The sequence below is a fragment of the Protopterus annectens genome, chromosome 9.part0, assembly GCF_019279795.1.
Source record: "Protopterus annectens isolate FY-2018-M chromosome 9.part0, PAN1.0, whole genome shotgun sequence".
Classification (NCBI taxonomy): domain Eukaryota; kingdom Metazoa; phylum Chordata; order Ceratodontiformes; family Protopteridae; genus Protopterus; species Protopterus annectens.
The window spans coordinates 1,344,157,722-1,344,179,764 of record NC_056743.1 but is presented as its reverse complement, the minus strand read 5'-3'; the positions used below and the strand labels follow the sequence as shown (position 1 = coordinate 1,344,179,764).

General features: G+C 41.6%; 1 protein-coding gene across 1 annotated transcript in view; it reads left to right on the top strand.

The window, feature by feature from the left end:
- The window catches only part of NSD3 (nuclear receptor binding SET domain protein 3), a 4,286,093-nt gene that overhangs the window by 406,425 nt on the left and 3,857,625 nt on the right, over window positions 1–22,043 (top strand). Inside the window, exon 3 of the mRNA XM_044084319.1 lies at window positions 5,759–7,536. Coding sequence (XP_043940254.1) covers window positions 5,803–7,536 — 1,734 coding nt within the window. The 5' untranslated portion in view covers window positions 5,759–5,802. The remainder of the gene's footprint in view (window positions 1–5,758; window positions 7,537–22,043) is intronic.

Sequence of the window (22,043 nt, the reverse complement as noted above, 5' to 3'; positions counted from 1 at the left end):
CCCTATGTCGAGAGGCTCTCAGACTGTGGCAATGGGCGATTTCTTCTCAGCGATTTCTGTTAGCAACGCACATCCCCGGGAAGTCCAATGTGATTGCAGACAGATTGAGCAGAGCTATTCTCATGCCTCACGAGTAGTCTCTGATGAATTCAGTGTTGGAGAAAGTTTTTCGAAAGTGGGGCCGGCCTTGCTGCGACCTTTTCGCTACTCCCCAAAACAGCAAGTGCGATGATTTTTTCACCCTCTTTCCCCAACCAGGCCATCCCAGCAGAGACGCTCAAGTGCACGTTTGGCCCCGGGGACTTCTGTATGCTTTTCCTCCCTTCCCACTGATATCTCAGCTGATATAGAAAGCCATCGCTCAGGAAGCTTCCATGATCCTCATTGCCCCTTACTGGCCTCGACAGGTTTGGTTCCCATTTCTCCACCGTTATCTGTTGGAGCAACCTTGGCATCTGGACCCAGTTCCAGACCTCTTGACCCATCAGTCGGGTCAGTTGCACCACTCCCTTCCTTCTCTGAACCTCACAGCGTGGTTCCTCCAATTCCAACTTTAGCCAGGCTTCCTCTGATATCTCACTCAGTTAGAGATATCTTGATAGCCTCTTATAAATCTTCCACTCGGAAGATTTATCATAACAAGTGGAAACGTTTTTCCTATTGGGCGCAGTCAAAGAATATAGATCCTTTCACTGCTTCCAGTCAATCAGTTCTAGACTTTCTAGCCGAATTTTCCATTCAGGTTCGTCTCCATCTACCATTAGAGTTCAGTTGGCAGCAATTTCGAACTTTCATGTTGGAGTCTCAGAGTCCTCCATTATGTCTCTCAAACTTTTCAAAGCCTTTTTAAAGGGAGTTTTTCTCCTCAAACCACCCATCAGAGATCCCCCTCCCCAATGGGATCTCAACTTGGTTCTGACGTCCTTAATTCTTTCCCCCTTTGAACCTGCGGCTTCATGTTCAATAAAGTTACTTTCTTGGAAAACACTCTTTTTAGTAGCTATCACTTCAGCTAGAAGTCTCTGAACTCCATGCTCTGTGTTGTCGACCCCCTTATCTTGTTTTTCATAAGGATAGGGTGTCCTTACGTACTAACCCGTCTTTTTTGCCCAAGGTAGCTTCACTGGCAAATTTGAATCAAACCATTGAGCTTCCTGTTTTCTTCCCAAATTATTCTAATAGGTCAGAACAAAAGTTACACTGTTTAGATGTTCATCGCCAACTTAGGTACTATTTAGACAGGACCAAACAATTCAGGAAATCTGACCAACTGTTTGTTTCTTATGCGGAAGGAAGAATGGGTCTTCCATTTTCTAAAGTGTCTCTCTCTAGATGGCTTACTTCGTTGATTACCCTAGTGTATGAGATAAGACATCAACAGTTGCCATCCAAACCCAGGGCTCATTCAACTAGAGCTTTAGCCACTTCCATAGCTTTCCAAGATAGGCTGCCTATTGATTCGATTTGTTCTGCAGCTACTTGGGCTTCTCCCCATACCTTCATTTCTCATTATAAGTTGGACTTGGCCTCTAGAGACAGAGTCAACTTTGGTTCCACTGTACTCAAGAGTCTGTTCCGATAGGCCACCCGGGACAAGGTGCTAGGGACTCTGTCCCATCCAGCAAGAATGAAGGCGAGATTGACAACTTAACATTTAGAAGTTATGTACCTACCATAACGTTCCATGTTAGTTGTCTTCTTCTCGCCTTCTTTCTTGCGTCCCACCCTCCTTCCCCCTAGCCAGGACAGACCTAGAGGAGTTTTTCTTTGTTCTTTATGGAATTTTCTTGCTGGCCTTAGCTTTCAAACGAGATCTGAGGAGTTAGCGCCTAGCATTGTGGGATATAGGGGAGCCTCGAGCCGGTGGAACTAGCTCTCGAGCTTTTAGAGTGGCCGAGTCGGAGCCGAGGATCGGCTCCGAACCCATCCAGCAAGAAAGAAGGCGAGAAGAAGACAACTAACATGGAGCGTTATGGTAGGTACATAACTTCTAATTTTAGCTACACCATCCTTTACATAGATCCTCCACCCCCAGATTGGCTATGGTATTCTACCCATATGTGATGACTGCAGATGCATCCTTGAAGGACATAGTACAGTTTTGTACCTACCATAAATGTAGATGTCCGATAGGTATGCATCTGCAGTCAGGTTTACCCTCCCTCCTTCCCCTCTATGGTATTCCTTGGGTACATTCCCCTCACATAGCTAGCTGGGGTTATCTATTATGGTGTATTTGTTTTTATATATGTATATATTTTTGTGCATGTTTGGAATTTATTGCATTTCTCCAAATTTAGCCTTCCTTAGAGGGCACCTGGCATCTGGGGCAAGAAAAACTGAGGAAGATGGCGTCGGCTGATGCTTTTATACCCCAGGCGCTCTGACGTCGGGGAAGGGGCGACTTCAGCTGATGCCGGACTCAGACTTTGGAATCCGGCCGACCGAAGGGCTGACTGAGGCAGGACAAGCCATATGTGATGACTGCAGATGCATACCTATCGGACATCTACATTTATGGTAGGTACAAAACTGTACTTTTCGACAATTTGGTCTCGAGGTACTAAAATTCGACATTCGAGTATTTTGAGATTTGTGTGTATGTGTGCATGTGTGTGTATGTATGTGTGTGTGTGTGTGTGTATATATATATATATATATATATATATATATATATATATATATATATATATATAATATACCATATTTCTTTCTAAATAAGACCTAACCAAAGAGTAAGGCCTAGCATGGTTTTTCCAGGGTGTTCATGATATAAGCCCTACCCCAAAAATAAGCCCCAGTTAATATAGTCAACAACACACAACAGACATGTTGAATTATAAAATAGTAATATTGACACCCTTTGACTGAGGTTATCATACTCTGTTTGCCTTTTTCGAACCATTCGGACACCCAAATTCTTCTCTTTGCAGAAAGTTGTAAGACTCTTTCACTGGGAGCCCTCCACGATTCTTACTGTAACCCTAATCATCGCTCACACTTGACAGTTGAGATCCTTGGCCCATAAACCCACGCATGTGTACTTTGATCAGTCAAAGTACAGACAACGCGTGGGAAGCGCACGCTCATGGTAACAAGCAGCTGTGATAGTGTCTTCTCTTCATACTGGCGCCATTTTGTGTTACCACTCCGATCACGTAAGTCTTCAATTAACCCCCCCCCCCCCAGACAAGATGAGTGCAAAAAGAAAGAGCTATTCTGTCGAGTACTAGTAAGGAATCGTGGTGGACTCCTGGGGAAAGAACCTGACTGCTTTCTATAAAGAGAAGTTAGATCTCTGAATGGTCCGAAAATGGCGAGCAGCGTACGTTAACCTCAGTCAACAGGCCGATGAGGGAAACGCTAAGAAGTGTAAGTGTGGATCAGGTCGGCAACCATTATTTCCTGAGCTTGAAGACTTCATCTGTGAGTGGATTGCTAACAGGAGAGCAAAGGCTTTGGTTGTGCACAGGGCTGATATTCAAGCATTTGCCCTTGCAATGGCACCACAGTTAGAAATATCCTCTGAAGAATTCAAAGCATCACAACATTGGCTGGATGGCTTCCTTCAGTGATATGAACTGTCTCTAAGAAGATCAACAACACTCTTCAAGCTGGAAGATACTGAAGTTATTAAATGTGCACTTGTGTTCAAGTCATTTGTTGATGGCATCAACTTTTCTGAAAAACAACTCTCCAACATGATTGCTGTGGATGAAACTGCAGTGTTTGTGGGCCAAGGATCTCAAACAACAATTAATCAGAGGGGTGCCTCGTCATTCTACATTCCCTCCACTGGTTACGAGAAGTGCACGTGTTACCTGTATTTTGGCAATTCATCTAGATGGAAAGAAAACCTCACCTCTGTTCATTAGTGAGGGCAAGAAAGATAAGATTGAACATGTTTCAGGCATTTACATTCTTGAAACCAAAAAAGCCTGGTTCACACAAGCAGTTATAAGGAAAGTGGGTCGATGTAATGCTGCCACTTGTTTTGCGAGTTGGCAAAAGAGGTCAGCTAGTCTGGGTTTCAGCCAGCACTCACCACGCTAAAGAAATGAAGAAATTCCTAGGATGGAGGAGAATAGATCAAATAGTGATTCCCACAGGAATGACTGCCTATCTCCAGACTCCTGATATTGCAATAAACAAGCCATTCAAGGACCATTTGCGCAAGGAACTCTATGACTACTTTGAAATTAGAATGGAGAGAAATAAGCATGGAAACTTTGTGAAGCCTAGCCTGCAAGAGGTCGTGACCTCCGTGAAAAATTAATGGGATAAAATCACTGACAGCTGTTGCCAATGCACTACGAGCAAGCTACTTGGACAAGCAGTGCTCATTTAAGGAGAGCTCTATTGCTAGGCATGACAGACTGGGGCCACTGATGCTACAGGAAATGGAATCACAAGAAATTCAGGCCGAAATTCGGGGGTTGGACACTTATAACACTGTTCCAGAAGAAGATGACATGACTGTATTTGAATAACTGAAAGCCAGGGTGCAGATATTCTGGAGTTGAAATGTTTGTTGCACTTTTTATGTAGAATTCTCACATAACTGTCAACCCGTTATTAGAACTGTTGTCCAATAATAGAAAAGTACGAAATAAATATAAATTTGTGTACATGAATACATGTCAATTTTTGTTCATTAATAAATGTCAATTTTTGTACATGAATAACTAAATAAAGGTAGATTGTTGTACGGTGCGGGTAAATAAGGCATCCCCTGATAATAAGCCCTAATGCGCATTTTGCCAGGAGAAAGAATATAGGACCCAGTCTTATTTCCAGGGGAAATACGGTACATTTTGTATATTTATATATATATGTGTGTATATATATATATATATATATATATATATATATATATATATATATATATATATATATATATACGTATGTATAAAATCTGAGCCGTCAATTATCTGGGCATGTGACAGTTGTCTTAAAGCTGACTGGCCACTGTAGCCTAGGCAGGATCTAATCCATATAGGCTACTGCAGCAGTGATCTGTTTGAACAGCTGCTGTTATGGTATGTTTACTTGCTCAACTGTACCTCTCTTCAGGACAGAAAGCTGTGAACATTGCACCCTTCATCATCAGTACATGGGAGTGTGCATTTGCATGGATAAGGCTTGGTGGCTTCCACAATGACATGGGTTGCAGATACCATACCCAAAGTAGGGGTTAGAGCCATGGCAAAAAATACTTTCTGCCATGACACTGGTTAAGGCACAAAATGCCACTTGGGAGCACCGCAAAGGCACTCGTGCACTTTTGTTGGGTTGAGGGAGTTACTACAAATTTTGCACTACCATGTCTTAAGACAACCTTTCTCGTAGAAATGATGATAATTTCTATGTTTGCTTCATAAGTTAAGTTCATTATTTATCTGTTATTGTGAGCTAACCTGCCTTCTATACAAGAACTAATGATTATTTACATGGTTGCTTGTTTGTGCCTGTTAACACAAGGTTTTTCTCCTCTTGCATCCCATAATGCATGTATATAGTCTTTGTTTGGTAGATGAAGTACTCTCAGTAAGGCAGAGTGACCTGAGCATAAAAATTGGTGCTTTTGTGATTAGAAAATTTAACAGCTTTAATGTTTTCTTTCTTGTCTCATTCATTTAACTATTTTATGGTGAATATCCTAAAAGAAAATGATTTTTAATGCTTTTATGCTATTTGTCTATCTCAGCATATCATGTATATTTTGGTGAAGTCACATGCATTTGTTTTTATGTTTTAGGCCACATGAGAAAAAGGGAAAGCTAAGGATGTTGGAGCAGAACAATGGATTTCTCTTTCTCTTTCATGCAAGGGATCATGGGAAACACAATTCAGCAGCCACCCCAACTGATTGACTCTGCCAACAGCCGCCAGGATGATATATTTGATGGAAGCAGTGACACTGGTGAGGATGGTGGACAAACACCTTATGAAACTGCTTTGCAGCCGACTTTTCAATATCCCTCACCTACAAATGAGGAACTATCACCAGTCACCAATGGGTATTCTGCAGCAATTAATGCGTATGAACCACAAACCAAATATTCATCATATAGTTTGTGTCCTAATGGGTCAGCTAATGGCCTTGGAGCTATCCGAAACATTAACTTACCTAACTGTCAAGTTGAAAAGCCTATTGTTAGGCCTCCCGACATTCTAGAAAAAACACTAGCACTGCCATCGCCACCACCGCCACCACCACTGCCATCTCCTCCAGCCCCACAGCTGGGTACTCCAAAGAAGACTGGCTCCCCTGAAATAAAACTGAAAATTACCAAAACTATTCAGAATGGCAGAGAACTCTTTGAATCATCTTTGTGTGGAGATCTCTTAAATGAAGTACAGGCTCTTGAGTATGCTAGAAAAAAACGTGAAGTGAAAAAAGAGAAAAGAAAAAAAAGCAAACATGATTATGAAAGGTATGAAGATTACAAATCTCGCAAAGCTCATTATTCTTCTAGGTCTGAGGAACGCAAAGCACACAAACTACATAACTCTTGTAGGTCTGAGGAGTACAAAAGGCACAAAGTATACATTTCTTACAAGTCAGAAGACTGTAAAGCAAACAGAGTGCATCACTCTGAAAGATATGTTGAGCACAAAGTACCCAAAGTGGAAGCGAGTTCAAGAGAAGAACAGAACCCACATTCAGTACATGAGTTAGATGAACAGAAATTTACCTCAGTACTTGAGTCTTCAAAGTCAGCAGAGTTGAAAATATATAAAGTACTTGAAGCTTCTAGATTAGAGGAACAAACGTGTCAAGTTAGTGAATCTTCTAAATTAGAGGAAGTAAAGGCTTGCAGTCCTAATGATGAGTTGCTTGGGTTAGAAGAAAACTTTTATAAAGTGCGTGGATCTTCCCGTTTAGGAAGTATTAGAACATATAGAGTGCGTGGACCATCCAGATTATTGGAGCAGAAATCTGCCACATTACACGAATTTTCTGGGTTGGAGGAATTGAAAACATCTGCATTACATGAATCTTCTAAATTAGTGAAATCAATGTCTCCCACTCTTTCTTTATCTACTGAACTGTTAGATTCAAAACCAGCACTAAGAGAGTCTTCAAGACTGCTGGAAACAAAATATTTGCCATCACGGGAGTCTTCTAGACTTTTGCAGGTAAAGCCTCTGCCTTCTTTGAAGTCTACTGGAGTGGTAGATTCTAAATATCTGCCGTCACAGGAGTCATCTAGACTGGTAGAGTCCAGTTCACCTACTTTGCAGGAGTCCTGTATAATGATGGCATCCAAGTCAACCCCTTCACAGGAGTCTTGTAAGTGGGAGTCCCACCAGCTGGAACTGAAATCACCCTCATTACAGGAGTCCATTAATTTAGAAGACCAGAAGTCTCCATCATTTTGTTTGTCTTTAAGACCAAAAGTTCGCAAAAGATCCAAAAATCGTAAAATCTCAAGACAGGGAGAGCGTAAAGCATGTGACGTAAATAAACCTTCAAGATCTGAAGAGCCCAAACCAAATAAAGTACCAAAACTCGAAGAGGAAACTCAGAAAGTAAGTTTTCTTTTTGTTTTTCCTAACATTCCTTCGACATACATAGTTGAAGTGAAAGCATGGTGTTTAGAGCTTTTCTCTTTTATTCCAACATTTGTTCTTTTGGCATTTTGAAGTGCTAACCTTTTTAAAGGGTTTGTATTTGGTAGTAGAGAGGAATTAATACATACAGCTAGGACAAATGTACATTGGTTAGAGGGAGAAAGAATAACATGCTGGACTTAACCTCAGCAGTGAATTATGTTCCTGGTAACTGTTCCAGTATGTCTTCAGCAAATTTTATACATTCGTGTTTTACATCTTTAGAGATGGAAAAAAAAAGTTGAATGTATGTGGTCAACCTATTTTGGTGGCTTTTGCGTTTGAGTAGTAATACCGCGGCCCCCTAAAAAAAAAGGGAGAGAGTGGTGATTTTTCAGGGCAACTGGAATCTGTTCTCCATAGTTAGCTTATTTAAAAAAAAGTCTGATATCAAGCTTTGCCAGCAGGAATAGTCAGTACTCGTTCCTTCAGATTGTTTGGACTGCTCAACACACACAACTTTCTAAGGGTGATAACTATATCCTTTACTTTGATGATAACTGCCCTGCTTTCTAAAATGCTTCCGTTCTTTCTTGATGCATGAGAGTTGAATTCCACATTTTACAGCCCTAATTAGGGCTGTAAAATGTGGAATTCAAGTACATGTATACATGTTTAGTAAATATTTTTAAGCCTTTATTAATGTTGTGCATTAAGTAGTGCCGTGAGTGCTCATTAAGTTGTAAAAGAGAAAACATAACATTACAATGATCAATGATTTTTTTTCCCTTTGCACACATTAAATAAATGCGTTTTGTCTTGACAAGTAATTTATTTTAACATTACATAGTTTGCTCAAGTCTTGTCTTCACTGAAATATCACTTCTCCTGAGCATTATTCTGTATATTGTTTCTACATATTCTATTATTTTTTATGTAGGTTATTCCTCAACTTCTAAATACTCTTTATTTCTAAGTCTTTTTTTCTTTTTACAGCATTCAACTTCTGTTGCGGTTGGTTTTGCTTTTGCTTTTTTTTGGACAGCCAGCAGCATTAAACTTTAGGGTTTTATTATGTCTTAGCAATTAATTTTTTATATCCCAGCTGAAAACAATCATTTCCCTAGTTAAAATTTGGTCCTGCAACCTTTCTGACAAAGTACACTATAGGGAGTTTCTAAAATGTATCACCTTGATACATTCCTTTAAAACATGTTGCCAAGTACTTGCCAAGTACCCCTGTTATTCTCTTCACATCTCCAGCGATTGTTTACCTGTGAGACAATTCTCTCAAGTCTGCTTGGGGTTTAAAAATACTTGTGCAAACACTTCTGTGCAAAAAAAATCCTAAACCTTCTTCGTTTTGTTGCGTGCTTGGGAGCCTTATGAATATCCTCCCATTATTTCTCTGTGTATTGCTTTCTGTTCACATTTCCCAGTCTTTTTTAATTTTTGATTGATTTGTATAGTTACCATACATTACTTTATATGCCTAAGTAATTCTGTCTCTCTCTGTCTTTACTGCAGCTTCTATTCTGGTCTCCAGTATATAAACACCGGAGTTGGGCTTTCATTTAATACTCCACTTGTACCTGTCAACTGCCCAGATTTTCACAGAATGTCCATATTTTTGCCTACTATTTTTGCCTATTTCTCATAAAATTGTGTTTTTTCTGGCAAATCACTGTCAAATTATGGAGGACTAAATTCAGAAAATAATGGCAGACATATGAATTTCAGACTTTATCGTTCAGAAAATTCATGGTATTGCAAAGCCTTTGTCTGTCAACTTTCTAAGTTTGTAAGAGCAGTGTTTAAAAAGTGTCCTTGTTTTTGGGCCGTTGTCCCCCCATTATTTGTGGCTTTGTCCAGATGTTTTGCTCCAAGAAGTTGCGAGGTATGCGTCCCTTGTCATACCTCTCAACCTCTTAGTGCAAGAAATCTGGATAAAGCCTAAAATAATGGGGGGGGGACATAGGCACCAAAGTACGGACAGATTTTAAATACTGCTTTTATGAAGTTAGAAAGCTGTTAGAATATGTTTTGCATTAACATACATTTTTGGAGGATATGAAGTCTGAAACTCCAACATCTTTCGTAATTTAGTGACTTCATTTCTCAGTGATTTGTCAGAAAAATAAAATTTTTTTGAGGAGCAGACCAAAACTATGAGGGAAAAACTGGAAATTCTGCAAAACTCTGGACAGTTGAGAGAGTTATGTCCCCTATCCTTTTTTTATGCATACACTCTAGCAATCCCTCGTAGGGAATGCAGTTTCCAACCCACAGTTTGAATTTCTGGTTGGCCACATCCCACTCTGATTTTTCCCTTTCTAGTTGTTTGTTGTCAGTACTTGGATCATGGCTAATTGTAGCAAATAAATTCCAGCTCCCTTTTGCTTATTTTCTGTGCCCCTACTTACATTCATCCTTACTGGTAACATCTCTTTTCTCCATTCCTGTGTTGGAGTAGTTCTTAAACTGTTTTCTGCTCCTTTGTACAACAAATATTCTGTATGATTTGTTCTCGTTAAGTGCCAGCATCCAAAATCCTCCACACTATCTTTATTTCTTGAACCCCCTCCCATTTCAGCATAATCCGTTTCTATTTTGATTTGTTATTTGTTTAAGTTATGTATATGAACCTTGACTGTATAGCTCTAAATTATTCCTTCAAATCAGGTAATCCTAAACCACCTTGTTTTTCTTGGGAAAATCAGCTTAATACTGTTCCCCTTCCAATTAAATTCCTTATGACCCAGTTCCAAAGAAGCCTGTTATGTGGTCATCCCTTTCTGAATGTACTGTTGAGGCCTTCATGTGATCAAGAATCATTCAGGAAGAATTCATTGCTTTTGACTAGGAGACTGTCATTTCAAGTATGTGTGACTCTACCTTTTGGCAGCACATCTGTCCAGAAAGTGGAGTTCATTTTGTGACCACATTGTTTCCCCATATATTCAAAGTGTTGCAGAATTTTCTCCTAGATCTTTTATTCCAACAGCAAGAGAAAAGATGTACAGACAGTTGTTACACAAGGATCTTCCTTTTGGTTTTACTTCATGCCATTTATGGGAATATTTATTGATGAAACAAGAAAACACACAGCATCTGTGATTCTGATTTACTCATTACTGGTCTAGACAGATAATGTGATTTTGAGTAATTCAGAAATTTAAGTTGCTATATTTTGGCTTCCTTTTTTGTAATATCATAAACCCCTGTTTTCAATCTTTAATAAATCTCATCTGGACTTTCACCCATATGGATGGCACGTTTACATCAGTTTCACTGACTGCTATAAGGATAAACACCTCCTACAATCCCATAAATCTAGCAACTTAGATGGGGACTGTTTATGCTGAGTATTTCATAAACCATCGGGCATTCAGTTAACGTTTGCTTTTAAAACCAACATCAAAATTCATCTAAATCAAGTGAGCATAATACAGTGGTACAAGTTGTTACCATGACATAGGTGTTTAAATAGATAACTGTTGCAGTATTAGCACTGGCTGTCTTTCCTCCTCCTTACTTTTCCCTTAGCCAAAATGGGATAGCCTGCTTTGCCTTTTCCCTTCTGAAATGACATTTCATTTATTGCGTGAACTGACTTCATTTCTTTAGAGTATCAGGCGTAAGATATTTCTTGCCAAAAAAGGATGTTGATTTTTTGGAATACTCCTATGTTGCTCTGATGCCAGCACATAATTTTCTGCCTTAATAAAGTGTATGGTGTGTAGAGGAAGGAGCCCAGAGCTTTGTAGACTGTCAGGGCATCCGATATCCGATATCCTTGTTTTTAAACATTATTAACCTCGTGCATTGCATGGTGATGTGAGTAGTTGTGTCTTTCGGCTTTTCCCGGTTAGGGGTCGCCACAGCAGAACTCTGGTCCGCTAATGATTGGCAGTAGATTTTTACATGCCGAGTTGCCAGCCCTGACGCACAACCTTCAGCGAAGGTACGCCCATTCACGCATGTCTCCAGACAGAAGATGCTCTAGCTGAGAATCGAATGGGACAGTGTCTTACTGTGAGGTGACAGCGCTACCGCAGCACCACCACGCAGTCTGCATGGTGATGTGAGTACACATTCAATTATAAAGGAAAAACACCATTAAAAGGATTTTTTTTCATTTGTTCACATTACATGAATGTTTTTATTATTCAGTTTAACATTACATTGGTAGGTCTTGCTGTCCCTGAAGTATCGCTCTTGAATGTTATTTCTTTATGTATTGTTCCCACAGATTCCATTTATTTCCATGTCATTTACTCCTTTTTCCCCTACCTCCTGATGTCCTTCCGTAGATCACTGTTGGCAAAGTTCCAGTAGTGATGAGGTTATCTCATAGGGATAATGTGACATTCACCTGGAGTACCAAAGAAAAAACTTCTACATGCTTGTATGTCTGTTGTGTGACCTCAGCCTGTGGGCATAGAAGTACATAAGTGGGCATAGGAGCATAAGATCCTCAGAATATCTTGCCTCCAGTCCAAATGCAGTAAGCTGCTACTGTTGTCTACTCTTACTGAGATAAGAGCTTCATTGGGGAACCCTCTATTTTGTAGCTTTACAAAGAGATTTGTAAATGTCAGCTAAGAGCGGGATGTGTGACTGTCACAGGCAGATATCTTGTAAGGACCTGCACTCCCAGGGTTTATTTTGTTTGGGGGTTGAGCATAACTGCAGAAATTGTGTTATCTGCCAATCCTTTGTTCCTAAGACCCTCTTTACTGTTTTTTTCATTAAATACAGACTTAAGAGACCCAGGTTCTGAAGTGCCTCACTCAAACCAAAATGATAACCTTGGATTTCCGGCTTGTACTTGAGAAGTTCGAGAAAACAGGCATGAACTTTGTATTTTCCAGTCTGGCTCTGATGTGTTCACTGAGATGTTGCTGGAATCTGCCGTTCATCTTGATTTTTTCTCACATGCCTGGTACCCTGTTTGAGCCCTGTTATGATGTCTCACTCGAGCAATTATGACAAGACTGCTCAGACTGATAAGTTTGACAAAGGGGAGCGGAGGGTGATCATTTCAGGTTGACCAGAGGGCATACCTCAACTCTTTGTTAGAGGATAGGTGCTTGGTACTTGATCGAGGTCCATTAGCTTTCTGACCCACAGGTCATGAAGACTAATGCCCCTAAGAAAAAGAAACTGAAAACCAAACATGTTTCTCCTTTCCATATGTCTCAAGAAAAGGAATGGGTTGAATTTTCAGAGGATCTCTGGAAGGTCATTTTGTCTTTGAACCTCTATCCTTTCTTCCTTCTCTTTCACTACCCCCACTCCCCTCAGAAGCGACAACATGAGTCTTCATCAGATGAGTAGGTGCCAATGATTTTATTGGCATACTCCTCGCAAATTCATTTACTTGGACGTTTTGTTTCTAATGATGAGTGCACCTTGTGCCCGGTCTCTCCCATGAAGATATTTCTTTTGAGGAGAGTATCACCGAAATAATGCATAATTTTGACTGGGAATCCAAACAGGTGTGTGATGTACAAAAATGATGACATAACTTACCAGAGGTAGAGGCTCCTATACCTTAGGTTCATAGGTAGGTACTAGGCTATCTGCCCGAGGGCATTTATAAGCCTAGCCAGAGTGTGTCGGCTTTCGCCGCCCCATTGATTAATTAACTGAGCCTCTGTCAAGCAGAGCCAATGAAGTGATCCCAGGGGTGTATTTGCTGTTACCCATCCACTCGTCAAGGCTTCTCTTGAAGAGTGTTAGTGAGGAGCTCTGCCTAATGTAGTTAGGAATTTGTTCCAAAGCATGGGGAGTCTGTGTGACAGGAATCTATCCCTCCAGCATGTTCTATTTATTGTGGCGAGGTTTAGCTCACTAGAGCGCATGGCTCGCAGTGACTTGGATTTCTTTAGGTGGAGAACGTCCATTGATTCTGAGTTGGACATGGCTTTGTAAGTCAGGCAGAGATTACCTCTGAGTAAGCGATATGCCACTGAGTACAGCCGGAGTTTTTTCAGTCGGGCTGCATAGGACATATGTTTGAGGCCAGTAATCCTTTTTGGTGAGGTGCTTTTGTGGTCTTTCCAGCTGTTGGAAGTGTCTTATGAGGTACATCCCAAATGGGGCATTGTACTCTATGATGGGTCTGATGAGTGATGAGTAGAGGGGCAGTATAACCTCTTTATTTCTAGATGCGAACCCCTTAGTAATTAGATGGGCCACATAAAAGGATTTCCTAACTACTTTGGCAATATGATTGTCAAAGGAGAGATTACTATCTACCTGGGTCCCCAGATCTCTTGTTACTTCTTCTGTATTAAGGGGTCTGCCGCCTATGTGGTAATTCGTGGGCGTTTTGTTTTTCCCCAAACGGTCTCTTGTTACTCCAGTTTTAGAAGCCTTCTTTGATGCTTTTGCGTCCACTTCTAATTCTCCTGATTCCCAGTCTCCAGCTGCCAAGAAGCCTGATAGATTCTACATACCCAAGGACTGTAAAGGCCCTGTAGCAGATACTTCTGTTTTTTTTTTTTTTTTAATCTCTACTGATTGGCTGCTTGTACAAGCTTAGTAAGCAAATGTGTTGCCATCAGACAGAGCTAGTATGGCTATGGGCAGGTACTGTAAAAACATTTACATGTCTGCCACAATGACCTTTAGTGTCTTAAACTACCAAATGCAAATGAGAAATGTATTTTATCCATTCTAGGGTAAGTAAAACTGTGGCTTACTATGAGTCTTCTGACACTAAGCAGTGAATGCTATCTATGCTTGGACAAGCTACACTAGATGCTCATTGTGTTTCACTGTTGCAGTCATTACACTTGGGTTATCCTGCTGGCAGGCTGCCTGCAGTCGGCCTGAATTCCCAAGTCCTGGTCCGGTGTCGGTTGCTGTCGCCTCTTCCCTGACGTCAGTGCGCCAGAGGTATATAAGATGCAGCCGACGCCATTTTCTTCAGTCTTTCTCGCCGTGCGGTGACCAAAGCAAAAGCAGTTCGCAAATGCCAGACGGCCGACTCCTGAGATTTTCGAAATTGAATTTCAGAACCGAAGTCTTCAATAAAGCTAGCTACCCCGTTGGGGAAACTTTTTCTTGCTCCAAACCGATGTCAGTAAAAGTTAACAATTGTATTTCTTGTGGGAAGCAAATACCTCATAAGGATTTTCACTCTTAATGTATTCCTTGCCCAGGCCCTGATCACGAAGTTGCTAGTTGTCGGTTTTGTGCTAGATTCAACCAACGCACTATTACGCGTCTGTTTGATTTTGCTTTACATTACTTTGGCCGAAGGTTTAACTACATAATGCAGTCAGAACAACCGACGACCGGAATTCATAAAAAACGCAAAGGCAAAGAAAAGGACAGGCACCCGAGGTCCAAAACCGACGACGAAGCCTCTTCTAGGCCAGTCGCCGGTTCTCAGTGAGGCACTTTCGCAGCCCCTGACACCCGCTACCTCAGAGCCACAGGCCACCTCCGACTCCCACGTGGAGACAACTAGGCCTCTGGAAACTCAAGGTATTGGTCCTACGGAAACTATTCTCTCAGATGGGTCCGGAGCAGCTGAGCAGGCATCGGCTTCTGAGGGTGTTTTCAGACCTACACAGCTTACTATCAAGTCCACTTCAGCAGCCAAGGCAAAGTCTAAAACACCATTAAAGACAAAGAAACAAGTACAACATTCTCTTGGACAGTCATCCATGCCAAAGAAACAGATGCTTAAAATGGCCGAGGACCTAATTACTTTGATCAGGGGTTCCCATCTCCCTCTTGATAAAAGGCCTAGGCAAGACACTGACTATGACTCCTCTTCAGAACAGGGATATTCTCTTCCCCCCTATGAGGACTCTGATGCTGAAGAATCTATCCCTTCAGCCTCTCCTCCTGAGGATTACTCTTTTGGGGAAACCTTGCACACCATGAGGGAGCCTTTACATTGGGAGAGCCAGGATTATTCAGAATCCAGGAAAAGGCTCAGAGACTTTCTTTTACTGTCTCAGCACAGGCCCCTTGCTATCCCCCCCTGTACCGGATATTGTTGATGTTTTTTCTGAATCCAGTTTATCTCCTGATTCTTTACCCCCTGCACCAGTCAAGCCAGATAGGTACTACAGGGTCCAAAAGGGGTCAAGGCTTCCACTGCAAAAAACCCTGTTCCCTCTGATAGGGATTCTAGAGCACTGGATAGATGGGGGGAAAAAGTTTACACTTCTGCTACTTTAGCTGTAAGGGCTTTAAACTGCCAGTTTCACATGCTTAAATATCAACAATACCTAATGTATTTTCTAAAACAGAAAATGCTTACAAGCTCAGAATGTCCTGACAATAAGGAAATGCAGGATTTATTGCATGCAGCTGAACAAGTGGGAAAGCATACTCTGCAATGTGGTTTTGATTCATTAGAGGCTTCTTGCAGAGCCGCAGTTACAGGTTCCGTCATTCAAAGGCATGATTGGTTAAAAGAACAAGGTTTACCTGATCATGTTAAAGCAAAATTATTGGATGCTCCATTACAGCATGATACTTTGTTTGGTGTTAAGGCAGAAGAGGTGTTAAAGAAAATGGAGGATAAAGCAAAATCAATGCAGACAGTAAAGGATTTCTTACAGGTTCAGCCACCTAGATTTAGCAGGAACTGGCCTTCAGAAAATTGGTCCTTTCCAGTGTCAGACAGGCCACAGAGAGGCAGATACAGACACCCAAGAGGCAGATCTCAGACCCAAGGCTCATACAGACATAAACAATGGGGAGCTTCAGCCCCCAAAGGTAGAGAAGACAAATCACAACCTTATAGGAAACGGTCCCAATGACTTCCTCTACAAATACTATTGGCAGCACCCTTAGTGGGAAAACTGGCACTTTTCGCACAAAATTGGCACATGATCACCCCGGACAAATGGGTACTGAATATTGTTTCTCAGGGTTAAAGGTTCCACTTTCACACCCTACTAAGGTCAAAATGTATGCCAGAACTGCCACAAAATCAATGGGCAGAGGCACAACAACAAATTTCTGCTCTCATGGACATGAGAGCTATTCAAAAAGTACCACAGCAAGAACAGGGACAAGGATTTTACTCAAGACTTTTCTTGGGACCCAGAAAGGACAAAGCCTGGAGACCAATACTGGACCTGTCAATTCTAAATACTTTCCTGGATGTTCCAAAATTCAAAATGTTGACAGTGCAGCAACTTCTAACTATGCTGGGCAAGAAGGCTTGGCTAGTTACTTTGGACCTCAGAGGCATACCTGCATGTCCCAATCAGACAATCTTGCAGAAGATACCTCAGATTCATAGCTGGCTTAATGCATTACCAATTCTCTGCACTGCCCTTTGGCTTATCTACTGTGCCCAGGGTCTTCACAAAATGCTTGGCACCAGTAATTGCATTTTGCAGACAAAAAGGAATTCAAATATATCCCTACTTGGACGAGTGCCTTATTCAAGCAGAGAGCAAGGGCATTTTACTAAAGCATCTGGCGTTTGTAAAAAGATTACTAATTTGCCTAGGGTACACAGTAAACTAAAAGAAATCAAAACTAGTGCCCTCTCAAGAGATAATATTCCTGGGTGCAAGCTTAAATACAACTGCCCAGATGGCTTATCTCACGCCAGACAAGCAAAGGCAACTGACTCATTACTTTCAAATGATGGCAACAAAGACCCAGCTACCTACAAGAAAAATTCTGCAGGCTTTGGGCTTCATGGCATCCTGCATCCTGCTAATTCCATATGCAAGACTTCATATGAGGAAGCTACAGTGGTATCTAAAAAGTGTTTGTACTCAACATTGCCACAGCCTGGAAACAATAATAACTTATTCCCTGCCTGCAACAGGAGATTTGATGGTGGGCACTGGCCTGTCACCACAACAAGGGACAGCCTTTCACTTTGCTCACAGCCAGGCAGACACTACTACAGATGCATCGATTATGCTTGGGGGGCACACATGGCAGGAAAATGTATTCAGGGCACATGGCCCGCGGACCAAATGCATCTTCACATCAATCAAAAAAAGATGCTAGCTGTACAGAATGCCCTGACAGCCTTCAAGGATCTACTACATCCAGGACAACTATTACTAAAGGCGGACAATACTACAGTTATGTGGTACATAAACAAGCAAGGGGGCACACATTCCCTACCCCCTCTGCAGGCAAGCCATGACTTTGTGGAACACAGCACTGACCTGTCAAGTACATCTGCAGGCACAATTCCTGCTAGGAAAGAAAAATACTCTGGCTGACGAACTAAGCAGAAACCTCATGGACCCTCACGAGTGGAAACTAAATTCACAGGTCTTCAGCATGATAACAAGAAAATGGGGATGCCCTGACAATAGATCTTTTTGTCTCCCCTCACAACTGCCAACTACAGAGATTCTGCACAAAGACTTATCACTCACAAGCATGGAAAGTGGATGCTGTATCATTCAGCTGGAAAACCCTAACAGTTTATGCCTTTCCACCACTGCCTCTCCTTCCCAAGGTGCTCCTAAAAGTCAGACAAGAGAAGCCAAAAATGATTCTGATTGCCCCAGACTGGCCACACCAACGGTGGTACCCAATCCTAAAGAGCTTGTCTCAAGGCCCAGCTTGGACTTTACTTCAAATTCCTCATCTTCTGACTCAACAAAACAATCGGATCCTACACAGCCAACTCAGAACCTTAAATCTGGCTGCATGGCAGAGAACATAGCCACTCAGAACACACCTCTCTTTAAAGCTGTTATGGATGTCATTTTGGAAGCCAGGAGGCCCAGCCTTCTGCAGAAGAATGGAAGAGATTCTGTGCTTGGAACCAGGCACAAGGACTTGAACCACTTGTTCCAAATATTCCTCAGATTTTACAATACCTAACTGAGATGCTGGACAAAGGCCTATCCTTCTCATCAATTAAGATCCATGCCTCTGCCATTTCAGCTCATTACAATACAGAACCTCCTATTTTCTCTCATCCACTGCTAAGACAGTACCTCAGAGGGGCAAAAAACATAAGACCCACAAGGAGAGCACCGATACCTACATGGGACTTCAACTTGTGTTAGAAAAGCTCACACTGCCTCCTTTTGAGCCAGCCAATACAGCTGATATAAAATTCTTATCATGGAAAACTGCTCTGCTCCTAGCAATAACTTCAGCAAGAAGAGTCTGAGTTGCAGAAATTAATGGCAGTGGAACCTTTTATCATTTTTCATCCGGACAGGGTTTCTCTAAGGACAAACCCAACATTTATGCCAAAGGTAGTATCCAGTGTGGTTCTTAACCAAACCATTCATTTGCCAACATTTTATCCAAATCCCCAGAATATGCTGCAGGATCACAAGGAAAGGCCATCTCAAAACAGACTATTTTAAAATGGATAGGTCACTGTATTAGTTTCTGCTATGCACAGCATGGCAAGTCAGTGCCTAAGAACATTAGGCCACATTTTACCAGGGCAGCAGCCACTTCAGCAGCATTTCTCAGAGGAGTACCAACCAAGGAAATTTTGGAGGCTGCAACTTGGGGTTCAGTGCACACTTTTACCAAGCTTTATCACTTAACTCTTTACTCTAAATCCAGAGCAGGCTTTGCCACTGCAGTTCGGCAGGGCCTCATAGCCACTCCTAATCCTATTTAGACCCAGCCGCCCTACCTCAGCTTTAGGATTCAACCCAAGTGTAATGACTGCAACAGTGAAACACGGTGAACATAGTACAGTTGTGTACCTACCATAAATGTAGATGTTCGATTGTATTCACTGTTGCAGTCCAGGTTACCCACCCTCCATCCCCCTTTCATTGCTGGGACTTATCTATACTTCTCTTTCCTATACAACCTATGTGGTGTATTTGCTTGTAGATGAAGGTATTGTTTTTATTTTACTGTATGTTTTTATAAGCAATATGTATTGCCTACCTTCTTGGGGGCACCTGACATCTGGGGCAAGAAAAACTGAAGAAAATGGCGTTGGGCGCATCTTTTATACCCCTGGCGCACTGACGTCAAGGAAGAGGCGACAGCAACCGACGCCGGACCAGGACTTTGGAATTCAGGCCAACTGCGGGGAGCCTGCCAGCAGGATAACCAAAGTGTAGTGACTGCAACAGTGAATACACTCGAACATCTACATTTATGGTAGGTACACAACTGTACTTTGCAAGACATTCCATTAAATGCAGTTATAATGCTGCATAGGCTTCTTCAAGGGCAACTGCTACTAGATCTGTTATTAGAGCGTTCACAGGAATCTTTTATTTGGACCTTCTTCAGCAGACCTTTTCAAGGCCTTGCAAGAGATGAGTAAAATGATGCAGGATTTTAAACAATTCTTTTCTAACTTCATTACCTACGTATCAGAGAAATTACCTGTCTAAGCCCCCTTCATTTGTCTTCAGCAAACAGACGCCCTCACAGAAAGACAGGAAACTACCCATGAAAGATTTCATGAGCAACTTGTCAGAGATTCTAAATTTGGAAAAGCTCCTTTTCCCCGACAAAATGACAACCTAACTATCCACTGCCCCTCCCCCTCCATCCAGGAATTCCATTTTCAAGACCATTTTGTCTGTTCCAGCCTGGGAATTCATTACTATGGACAAGTGGGTATTGTCCTTAATTCAGTATGGCTACAAGTTGTCTTTGAGGGAAATGCTATCATTAATGGGAATTCCCTCTCATTCCCCTTCCAAACAGGTTCACCTTCTTCCATCTGTCAGTATCTCCTCGCTCAGAGCACCATAGAGCTGGTGCCCAACCAGCACCTAAGATAAGGTTTTTATTCAAGACTTTTTCTGGTCCCCAGAAAAGAGGGCAGTTGGAGTCCCATTCAGGACTTATCCCACCTCAACACCTTTCTGGAAGTACCATTTTTCAAGCTGCTCTCCCTGCAAGCTGTACTTCTTTTTATCCTTCCTCAGGTCTTTCTATTGTCTCTAGACTTGAAGGATGTGTACCTACATATTCTAATTCACCCTATATGCAGGGAATTGCTCAGATTCTCTACTTTTCATTGCACTTTCAGGTCTCTGCTGTCCACATAGATTTATCTACTGTTCTCAGAGTTTTCAGAATGTACCTTGTCCCAGCCATTGCCTTTTGTAGGACTCTGGGAATACATATTTTCTCGTACCTGGATGTGGATGACCTCCTTGTCCAGGTCTCCTCTCAGGGTACCCTACAACTACACCTCAGGTTAACAATGGGGTTCACCCTCAAGTCTCCTGAAATCCACTCTGACCCCCTCACAGGACCTGGTGTCTTGGGGTTGCAGATTAGATATTTATTTTATTTATTTAATTTTACATTTGTTTACCGGGAAAGTCCAACTGGAACAAGGTCCATCTACAGCGGAGGCCCGGGGAGAAAAGTTCCATAACATAATGGTACAAATGACAAAAAAAAATTTCTGTACAGAGGCATATATACAGTCAGAGCTCCATGTCTTTATATGATAACACAATCCACAAATGACAAGAAAAGTTCTATACAGTGGCATATATACAGTCTAGGAGATTTTTCATACATTAGTTTGATTTGAGCAAGCTTGGTATAGATAGCAAAACTTTGAATTCCCCATTGGTAGTACAAAGCATGAAAATGAAGGAATGGAATCTGGAAAATAATGCTATTCGGGAGATATGTCCTAGTGTGAGAAATAGTTTGTAGGATAGTAGTTCCTGACAGGGAGTATAGAAATAGCTGAGGTAAGCAGAGGAGATGAGGTGTGGCAAGTTAGGAGGAGAGCAGAAAAGATTTTATGTGATAAAGGGATAGAGCCATGATTGCAAGAGATGTGACTTTAGTAATTTCTTGAAAAGTGAGATGGATTATGCAGAGGAGATACTTTGGGGGAGGTTATTCCATTCCCTAGCAATGGTGTGGGAGAACATACTTTTTCCTGCAGTGTTATTGGCTTTGGTTATGCAGAACAGGGTTTTGTTGGATGAGCGTAGAGGACGATTTGCAGGATATTGGTTTAGAATTTGGTTTAGGGCTGGGGTTTTCTGAGGTTTCCTTATTATGTTGAAGGGGAGGACTAACTGGTGATAGCTAATTAGCTGAGGGAGTTCTAACCGCTGTAGTTGCTTCAGGACAAGACAGTGATGACTTCTAAAAATGGAGTTGTGAATTTTGCAATTGTATTGTAACATGACTCTAGTTTGTTTAGGTCTGTTTTCCTGATATGAATTAATATCATTTATCTGTTGGATGACCGCCATTCTCCGACAGTAGTAAGTCCGGGCATACTTCCCCTCCAGCCTACTTTTGCAAAGTAACTTCTAATAACCCTAGGATATATGGCAGCAAACCATTCCCATGGTACAGTTTGCCAAGTTACACATGAGAAAGATCCAGTAGTACACCAGTTTTTCTGAAGACATGGTTCAGGTGCCCTAGGAGGTGAGAGAACCTACCACTGGAAAATATTACATCTTCAAATGCAAAAGGTTCTTTGCTTGATGTGAGGGTCCTTACAGTTTTGCCCCATCTTTGTGAGGTACTCAAAACTATACTGGCCC